Here is a 10,759-nt window from a genome sequence, read left to right on the forward strand (position 1 = left end):
GTAATATATAATTATATATATATAGGTTGCCTGTGCGTGTGTGAGTGATAGTTGCCCATTCCCTACAACTCCATGGCCTGCAATCTCCATTCTCTGCAAACAAATGTGTGGCTAGCAATTAAGTAATTTTCACGCAAAGAAGGTATGGACAAGGCAAGCGTGAGGCGTTGGAAATGGCTATAAAAGGGGGAGGAGATGAGAGTAAATGGAAGTGAAGAAGAGAGCAAGCAGTGGCTTCTCTCTGCAAATCAAATGGCAGAGAGAGAGAGAGAGAGAGTTCGCAAGAGGAAGGGAGAGAGGTTGAGAGCAATGGCCGAGAGGTCAAGGAAGAAGTCGGGAGCAGCGCAGGTGACCGAAGGCGACCGGAATGGGCTGTAATAGCTTGCGGTAGCCATGGCGACGAAGCAGGGGAAGCTGGCCGCGGTGGTTCACGACGAAGGGCGGCCTACTGGTGGTGGTGCGGTGGTCGTCGGAGGTTGTGGAGGCGCGGAATGGCTGAAGTCGGCCATGGCAGCACATGCTGGTATAGTTGCAGCCAGCCATGGCCGACGCGATGTCGAGCTTCAGCGTGCGGTGGTGGCTCACGGCGGGAACGGTGGCTTGCGGTGGCGGTGCATGCATGCGTATGGAAGATCGACGAAGCCTGTGGTGGGCGTTGCGGGCGGCAACCGGCGGCTAGTGCGCACATGGCGGAAGGCAATTCGCGCACACGTAGGAAGAGCAGGTGAGAGAAAGAAGAAGGTGGAGAAGGAGAAAATAAATAAAAGAAAAAAAGAAGAGAAAAAGAAATACGAAAAAATAGAGAAAAATGCTAGAAAAAATCTCAAAAAATAGGATTTGGATATTTATTAATATTTCAGAGATTTTGGGCAAGAAAACGGTTTCGGCACGCATTTCGAGGATATAACACGCATATCAAGGAAGCCAGATATGCTAAGTTAAGGTGAGTAAAATTTTCTAAAAAAATTTAAAAATTCAGAAATATTATTTTATGAATTTTTGTAGTGAAATATTTGAGAAAATATTTTAGAAAATATTTAGTTTGAATTTATTGAGGAAAAATAGGAAGAAATAGAGAGAAAAATCAAGAAAATGCAAGAAATTATGAAAAAATAGGTTTTAATACTTATTTAAATAAATATGGTGATTAGGATGCTTTGAGGCTAAAGTTGAATTGATTTGTGCAAAATTTAAGGCTGGCACACAAATCGAGGCGATGCATGAATTTCGAGACATGCGCGAATATCGAGGTAGCCCGACAAGCTTGAAAAGGTAAGTGATAATTCCCAATTGAATTTAGTTTTATGGAAAATCCTTGGTTTGTAGGTGATTTATGTTTTAAATCCCGATCCTCGAGGATGCTTTTATCATATTGACATGCTCTGATATGTATCCATCACGTAGACTGCATGCATGACATGACTATGAAATACATAAATACACGTTGATATCATTGATCATGCGCATTGTGGTTGTAGGGAGTACGAATTAGCACTGCTGCTTTACCAAGGGTACACCCATACACCCCGGCTTCGAGAGAAGTGACTGCAAAAATGGTGAGTAGCATGAAGGGTGCAGTTGAACCTTGCGATGAGTAAGACATTGCATTCATGCACAAAATATGTTTTCTATACCCTTACTTAGATGATTCATCATCTAACTTGAGTTTTGTCCCTGAAATATTCAAACATTCTAGATGGAGATTGTAACAGATACGAGGATAAATTAGGCATGAAATAACATTTAGCAAAGTGCATGATGATGTATAACTCTATTTAATGTTAAAGTAAGATGTTAGGTTTGATCCTTGTTTCCGCATTTGATGTGTATAATGATTCTCTTTCGAGAAAAATAGTTAAAAATTTTGGGATAGATATGAGGAATGATCTGATTTAGCTTTAAATTTGAAAGAAAAAAAAATTAGTATGCTAGAATTGTCTCAAGTTATAACACGCTTGGGAAAGCGGGGCGATACAATCCAACGTATACCCGTGCCTAAAGACGTGTAAATAATATTAAAATTAAAATACAGTTATAATTTATACATATTATGTAGCCGGCACGAGTATATGCTAGTATTAAATGGGTGGCAGAGGTGTGTAAAAATAAGGCAGAGCTTGGGATTGTTGGGCGGGAAAACTTTTAATCTCAACCATCAATGTATCAGAAATTAATCTCAACCATCAAATGTCACTACAAGAAAAATCATATTTAGCGACGGAATTTAGAGATGGAATTATTCCTTTTCTTTTTTAATTTAGCGATGGAATTAGAGAAGGAATACCCGTCACTAAATTTAGCCACAGAATTAGCGACGGAAATTCCGTCGCCAAAATTTAATTTTTTTTATTTTTTAGTGACGGGGTTAACCCCGTCGCTAAATTTTATTTTTTTATTTAATTTTTTTTATTTTTTAGCGATGGGGATGACCTTGTCGCTAACTTTTATTTTTTTTATTTCATTTTTTTATATCTAAATTTAATTTTTTTTTATTTATTTTATATTCTTTAGCTAATTTAGATTTTTTATTTATTTATTTTTTATTTTTAGCCACGGGAATAAACCAGCGCTAAATTTTATTTTTTATTTAATTTTTTTTACTTTTAGGGACAGGAGTAACCCGTCGCTAAATTTTTTTTTTTTTTTATTTTTAGTGACGGGACTAACCCGTTGCTAAATTTTATTTTTTTATTTATTTTTTATATCTAAATTTTAAAATTTTTTATTTATTTTTTTTAGCCAATTTAAATTTTTTATATATTTATTTTTATTTTTTAGCGACGAGGTTGGCCCTGTCGCTAAATTTTAATTTTTTTTATTTTTTAGTTTTTAGCGATGGGGTTGACCCTATCACTAAATTTAATTTTTTTTTATTTTTTAACAAATTTGAATTTTTTTATTTTTTTAGTGACGGGAGTTAGTCGTTGCTAAATTTTATTTATTTTTATTTATTTATTTTTTTAGCGACGGGGTTGACCCATCGCTAAAAAGTAAAAAAAAAATTAAATAAAAAATTTTAAATTCGCTAAAATTAAATAAAAAAATTAAATAAAAAAATTAAAATTTAGCGACGGGCCACACCCGTTGCTAAAAAATAAAAATAAATAAATAAATAAATTAAAATTCAGCGACGGGGTCAACCCGTCGCTAAAAAATAAAAATAATTAAATAAAATAATTCAAATTTAGCGATGGATTCAATCTCGTCGTTAAAAAATAAAAAAAAATTAAATAAAAAAAATTAAAATTTAGTGACGGGGTTGACCCGTCGCTAAAAACTAAGAAAATTAAATAAAAAATAAAAAAAATTAAATAAAAAAAATTCAAATTCGCTAAATTAAATTTACTAAAAAATAAAAAATAAAAAAAATAAAAATAAATAAAATAATTCAAATTTAGCGATCGACTCAACTTCGTCGATAGAAAATAAAAAAAAATAAAATTAAATAAAATAATTCAAATTTAGTGACGGGCTCAACCCCGTCACTAAAAAATTAAAAAAAATTAACAAAAATAATTCAAATTTAGCGATGGGCTCAACCCCATCGCTAAAAAATAAAAATAAATAAATTAATTAAAATTTAGCGATGGAGCCAATTCTGTCTCTAAAAAATAAAAATATAAGTAAAAATTAAAAATTTTACATTTAAACATATCATAATAATTTTTACTAACATTAATATTGGTAAAAATTAAATTAATAATTTTTAAATATATTACAAATTAAAATTAAAATAAAAACATAATTTTTCACTGCTAATATAATAGTTAATAAAGTTTTATTTGAATTAATAATGAAATAAAATTAAAATTAATATTCATTTCCCTTTACTAACATTGAATATTAAAATTAATATTACTAAATAAGTTTATGAAATTTTGAAGTATAAATATAATTCTAAAATATTTGGAAGAGAATACTATAAATATATTTTATGTATAACAATAAATAAGAAGGCTTTCAGATCGGGTGGCGCACGTGTTAAACTTGATCATGAGAGGTTGGGAGTTCAAATCTGGTAGAAAGCTTGAGAATAATAGTCGGGGGAGTAAAATCCAGCATTGCCACGTGGCGAGCAGAGGCGCAGCCACGTAGCGCAGATCGGAGGTCGGGGCTTGGCGCACGTTGACTTTTGAATTTTGGGGTTGAATTTAGCAACAAAATTAGCGATGGGGTCATAGCCGTCGCTAAAAAATAAAAATAAAATTAAATAAAAAAATTAACATTCAGCGACGGGCTATACTCTGTAGCTAAAAAATAAAAAATAAATAAATTAATTAATTAAAATTTAGCGACGGGCTCAACCCTTTCGCTAAAAAATAAAAAAAATAAAAAAATAATTCAAATTTAGCGACGGGTCAACCCCATCGCTAATTCCATTGCTAATCAGCAATGGGTACAACACCCGTTGCTGATTTTGTCACTAAAAAATACCCGTCGCTAATCCCGTCACTAAATTTCAGCGATGTCAGTTTTAGTGACGAAAAGGTACCCGTCACTAAATCCGTCGCTAAAAAATTTAGCGACAGATTTTGATGTTTTAGAGACGGAATTTTCCGTCGCTAAAACGCTGATTTTTTGTAGTGTGTCTATACATTTGAGACGATTCAAAAATTGTTCTATTTTACTATATAGATATAACACAAAATAATATATTATTATTATTATTATTATTATTGTATTAATATATTTTTAATAATTATGTATAATTTATTAATATTTAATAATAAAATTTTACATCACTCAACATCATGTTTATTTTGATCTCAAGTTTTAATAACTTATCAACTCTTTCAAATCAAACACATAAATATTAATTGATCGCTTAAAAACACATTTATCTAAACACATTGTTAACTTAAATGCTACATAACTTTTAACTTGAAAGCTAAATAGCTTAAAAGCTATAAAAAAAAAAAAAAAAGGGTAAGCCAAACAGCCTCTAATTTGGATTGTGATCAACACAGGTGACTCGTTTCCAATGTGGTGGCTTCGCCTTTGCAGTTCGCCTGAACCACACCATGAGTGACGGCTCTGGGCTAATCCAATTCCTGAACGCCATTGCCGGGTTTGCTCAAGGCAAATCAGGCTCCCCTTCTGTTACTCCCGTTTGGCAAAGGGAGGTTTTATTCGCGAGAAACCCTCCTCGGGTTACTTGCTTGCACAATGAATATTACGAGCCAGAGCTCGACCTCGAAGACCAATCCAACGGTGATGGTAATGAAACTATGATCAGTCGATGGTTCTTCTTCGGTACTAAAGAGATAGGTGCCCTTCGGAGCCATCTTCCCCCGCAGAAACGAACGAGATTCACTAGGTTCGAGATAATTACAGCTTGTATCTGGAAATGCCGCACAATTGCGCTCGGCATTGGCCCGAATGAGAGCGTTCGAATTTCATGCATTATCAATGGTCGTGGCAAGGCTGGGCTAGATATACCGGATGGATACTACGGCAACGTTTTTGTCTATCCAGCATCGGTTTCGAAGGCCGAAACGGTTTCAAAATACCCACTGGAATATGTTGTGGAGCTGGTGAAGAAGACGAGGAGCCAAGCGATTGATGGCGAGTATTTCATGTCAGTGGCTGATCTTATGGTGACTAGGGGAAGACCGTTGTATACAAGGAAAGGGAACTTTATTATTTCTCATGCGGCTCAACTTGGATTCGACAAAGTCGACTTTGGGTGGGGGAAGCCGGTGTACGGCGGGCCGGCTGAGGCCCTCTCTCTAATAAGCTTCTTCTCGAGTTTCAGGGACAATGAAAGAGGAGATGGGATTCTGACAGCGATATGCTTGCCGGGGTCGGCCATGCAGAGGTTCGAAGATGAACTGAAGAAGATGACCAAGGATGCTTTGAGAGATGTGAACGGTCACATCCCAGCGAGAATTGCATCTAAGCTCTAAAGTAATTGGTTGAAGATTAATTTGAATTTTCAAGATGCATGTATGTGTCTTGGTTTATCTGTGTGTATGCAAGTTCAATGTCACTTTATTACTTAGATATATTAAGAATCATGTTTGTACCTATAAGCACCCCATTGTATTTGAGCTTGATTAATCCTCCTCCTAAACACTCTTCTCTCTTAAAAAAGTCTCTTCCTCCTAAAGATCCATCTCCTCTCTAACAATAATTAGGTTGTGAAACAAAATGGTTAATTAATTCATACATAGAGTAGAGATTAAGGGTATCATGTAGCAGTGGAAGTTTTTGTATTTATTAGCTAATACATATGTGTTTTTTTTCTAGTTAAGTTGGATATTAAGGAATTTTTTGTGTTTTAAATTAAGATCATAATTAACCCTAGCCTTGGAAGGTTAGGCTTACCTAGTTTCTTGAACTCTTTCACCTAAATTTGGAATTATCTAATACATATGTGTTGGTTTTCTTCCTCTACTTCTTATTCTTTTTATTAATATTTTAATGCCAGAATGTTATAAAAAGCAATGTATAAATGTTTTATTCACGACAAAGTTGATATGCTTATTTAGTAAAATTTAGCCTTTTATTCTCATCTTCGTTTATAAACAATAACTAATACTGTATTCATGATAAATAAATATATAATTAGCCAATAACAAATGTCCAAGCTAAAAAAGTCATTAAGTATTTTTTTTTTTTTTTTGCTAGGTAAAGCCACACTGTATTTTAGTGAACTTTTTAATATTTTTAGTACTAAATTGTACACAACATGATGCCAAGAAATTATTAAATGAATTTAATACAATGTCATATAACTAATTGATGGGGGCATCTCATTAAATTTAATTTTGTTTATTGTATTATTTAAATATTGTGGAAGGTGATTGCACATGACTGAAAAAGTTGTGAGGTTAAGGTGGAATCATGGGAAAACTTTTGTAATTGATTATGGCATGAAAAGTTGTGTTGGGGGCATTCAAAATATAGACATTGTGGACCCAAATAAGTTGTCATTTTTTGAATTACAAATTTATGTGTCAGACAGTTGAGTTACGCCAACCATTGGACATTTACTATGGGTGGGTTATAGGTGGTGATGTCCAACATTATACTTTAATTGAAGGAGATTAGGATATGATAAATTTCTGTGTAGATGGTGATATTGTGGATGTATTTGTTGAGCATATAAATAGTAGCGTTAATCCTTCAAAAACTGAGGGAAGTAGGTGCAAGAATCTAGTTTTGAGGGTTGGAGAGAAAGCACCAAGGAAAGTAAAGGACTGAGTCCTAGGGAATAGATTATGTAAAAAAGATTAAAATGCTACCTTTTGTAGCGCAAAGTGACTGAAGGAGAATGACCACCTTTAACTACATCTTCCCTGGCCTGTAAAACAGTTTGAAAGAGTTTAAATACATCTTTCTCTTCAGGAGAGTCAAGTTGTACCTATAAGTACCTCATTGTATTGAGTTTGATTAATCAAGAAAAATTCTACAATTCCTCCTCCTAAACACCCTTGTCTCTTAAAAAAGTCTCTTCCTCCTAAAAGTCCCTCTCATCTTCGACAGGAAGTTGCGAAGCAAAACGGTTAATTAATTCATACATAGAGTAGAGATTGATGTATCATGTAGCAGTGGAAGTTCTTGTATTTATCTGCTATTACATATGCTTTTCTTTTTCTAGTTAAGTTGGACATTATGAAATTTTGTGTGTGTTAAAGATCAGAATTAACCCTAGCCTTAAAAAGTTAGACTGATCTAGTATCTCAAAAGTGTTCTATTTTACCTAGATTAGGAATTACCCAAGTCAATTAATAAATCTAGATTGAAATATTATTGATTGTAATGAAATTATATCTTATTTTTAGAAAGTGTACTTAGGCGACAAATAAGTAGAGCAATAAGAAAGAGAAGTTGTCGCCTTGGGCCGAGCCGTGTGACTAAGGGTGGAACTTAAGTACTTGCTGAGCACCCTCAACTAGTTGTGCACGGATTCAATTTTTTGGGTGTGCGGTCTCTAGCGATTTATTTTCTTTGTTAGAATCAAGGGTTTGAGCGATGGGGACATCCGTAATGGAGCGTCATTCAAAAAAAAAAAATTAAAAGAGAAGCATAAACACAAAAATAAAAATAGTAAAGGTGAAAAAAGCAAGGACAGGGACAATCAAAAGAAAAGCAAATCAAAGGATAATGGCACAAAGAGAGAGAAGGAGGAGGAGGAGAAAGCCCGTCCGCGCAAGAGTGCCCGCCAAGCACCGCCATTCGCCCCTTCTTGCGCGCAGTGCCCCTTGGCCAGTTTTCCTTGCACGAGGCCTGAATCTTTTGATTAACTAGGTATTTTGTTTTGGTTTCCTTCCTCTAGTTCTCATTCTCTTTATTAATGTTGTTTTAATGCCAGAATACTATGAAAAGCAATGTATTAAGTGTTTTATTCGCAACAACGTTGATATGCTTATTTAGTAAAATTTAGCCTTTTATTCTCATATTTGTATATAAACAAAAACTAATATTGTGTTCATGATAAACAAATATATAGTTAGTGAACTTTTTAATATTTTTAGTACTAAATTGTTGTCAAATTATAGCAAAATATAAAAGTGCTTGCTACACAACATGATTGTAAAAAATTATTAAATGAATTTAATACAATGTCATGTGACTAATTCACCAACACAATTATTATTTATGAATGTCAATGATTTAAGAGTTGGAATTGTGGTAATGATAAAAGACACTAATGCAAAATTCATTAATTTAAATGTTTTAGGAAGTTTTTATAGTTTACTTTTATGGCCGAGACACCTCTTCCGTTAATTTTAAGTAGAGATGGCATAAATTAAGGTATATTTTATCCATTTCTGCCAAAACCTCCACCTTCTTCTTCTTTCTCCTTTCTTTTTTTGATTATTCTAGAGTTTTTGAGATTATGCCTGACTAATTCCCAGAGATAGATGATGTTTTCCCTTGATGCATCTCCCATATAAATTCATATTCAGTCACAATATATACACATTCGGAGTAGACTTTCAAGGAAGCAGCTACCCTCCCTTTATGACATGCAGTTGGGACCTCTGGAGGGGCGACAATATGTGCTATGACCTTGCCTCTACAAGAATTTAAACCTCCGGTACTCTTATTAATCTCCTAGTGCTTTACTGCTATGCCATATTCGTCGAGCTTATTTCTCCTTCTTCTTCTCTCTCACTGTTAGAAGCCACCACCAGTTGGAATCGTCTTTGGCAATGAGTTCCAAGCAGACAAATATTTTATTTTATTTTTGATTGGTTTTTGTTTTTATTTTAATTTAATGAAAGCTTATTTTAACTTAATTAATATTTAACTAAAATAACTTAATTTAATTTAATATAGTAAGTAACAAGGAGGGTGTTTCGCCCAAAAACTAAATCATAAAGACTAGTAAAAATATCTTCAAATCAGACCAAATGATACAAGTTACGTGCTTTTAGTTGATTTTACCCTAAAAGTAACTTATTTGAGTATGGTGTTATATTTTTCAAAAAGAAAATTATGTGGTGCTGAACTTATTAATTAAAAGCATTACTTTGGTTAATCTATATGGCATTTCTCCACTTCCAGATCTCCTTGGAATACATACACACACACATGTAGCATCATATATATATAAGAAAAACATCTGTTCCTGCTTGCAAGACCTGCGCTAATCCCAGCATTTGGTTTGGTGTTTAAAGCATTAGCTGCTAGCCATTTTAGTTACTTCAAATTTTTTAGTGATGGATTTTTCCATCACTAAAATTAATTTTTTTTTATAGTGATCCTTCGTCTTGAAGCTTCACCCCAGTGTAGAAAATGAAGAAAAAAACATAAAAAAATGAAGAGGAAGAAGAAAAAATGAACGAGAGGGAGAGGAGAGAAGAAGAAGATTGTTAAGGAAGTAAGAAAGAATGGAGGGAAATGGGCTGCCATCCAACTCCAACCACCCCATTCTTGCCTTCCCCAATTTGCCTTTCTACACAACACCCCCCCCCCCCCCCCCCCCCGCAGGCGCTTTTAAGCCCATTTTAGATCTTTTACCTATTTTCTTTCTTTTACCACTTTTTTGCTTTTCACAGCCATTAAATTTTTTTTTCTTTTATTCTTTGCAACCACGTTAATAACTTTTTATAGCCAATTTTTTTCAAAAATACCCTCTTCTATCACCACATAACCATCCCTGAAACACATCCTCAAATCCTCTTTTATACACATGTATATACATATATATATATATACACTTAACCAGCACAAAAATAGAAAAACGAGGGTCCAACATTCCTCCCAAACTCAATTTGAGCAAGATGCAATTTTTTCTCTCCTTTTATTCAACGACTTTCATAGTTTAAATACAGCAAATCTTCGAAGAAAAATAGGAACCACTAAACTGAAAATAAGGAAAAAGATTGCAACCTATTTCCACTACCAACATATATATTGATGAGGGGAATACCTTTGGGTCCATAATTACCCTAGTGCCCCGAAAATATAGTCATTGACAACAGGGCCACATGTCCGCTAAAGAGATACTTCATCGACATCATCTTGCTTGGGTCTAATGAGGGCACATGGTGTAATACCCTCAGTCACATTGAATAAGTTAAATTATGCTCATGATATGTAGACAATTTATTAAATTAAGTTTATGTAATTAATTTGGTTTAAATTAAATTATGTTTATATGACTAATTTATTTAGCTCAAGTATGTTTATGCTAGAAATTATATAGTATATGTAAGTATGTATGTATGTACGTCATTACAAAATCTGTATATGATATGCATATATATATAGATATTTATGTAAAAAAAAAAATCCAAAAAATCCA

General features: G+C 33.6%; 1 protein-coding gene across 1 annotated transcript; it reads left to right on the plus strand.

The window, feature by feature from the left end:
* Positions 1–393: 393 nt before the first annotated feature.
* LOC127812816 (alcohol acyltransferase 16-like) lies at positions 394–5,906 on the plus strand. Its single transcript, XM_052353344.1, has 3 exons — positions 394–696; positions 1,479–1,556; positions 4,968–5,906. The coding sequence occupies exons 1-3, from the start codon at positions 394–396 to the stop codon at positions 5,904–5,906; spliced, it is 1,320 nt and encodes a 439-aa protein (XP_052209304.1).
* Positions 5,907–10,759: the final 4,853 nt, after the last annotated feature.

Source organism: Diospyros lotus, chromosome 11 (genome assembly GCF_014633365.1).
Source record: "Diospyros lotus cultivar Yz01 chromosome 11, ASM1463336v1, whole genome shotgun sequence".
In the NCBI taxonomy this organism is placed as follows: domain Eukaryota; kingdom Viridiplantae; phylum Streptophyta; class Magnoliopsida; order Ericales; family Ebenaceae; genus Diospyros; species Diospyros lotus.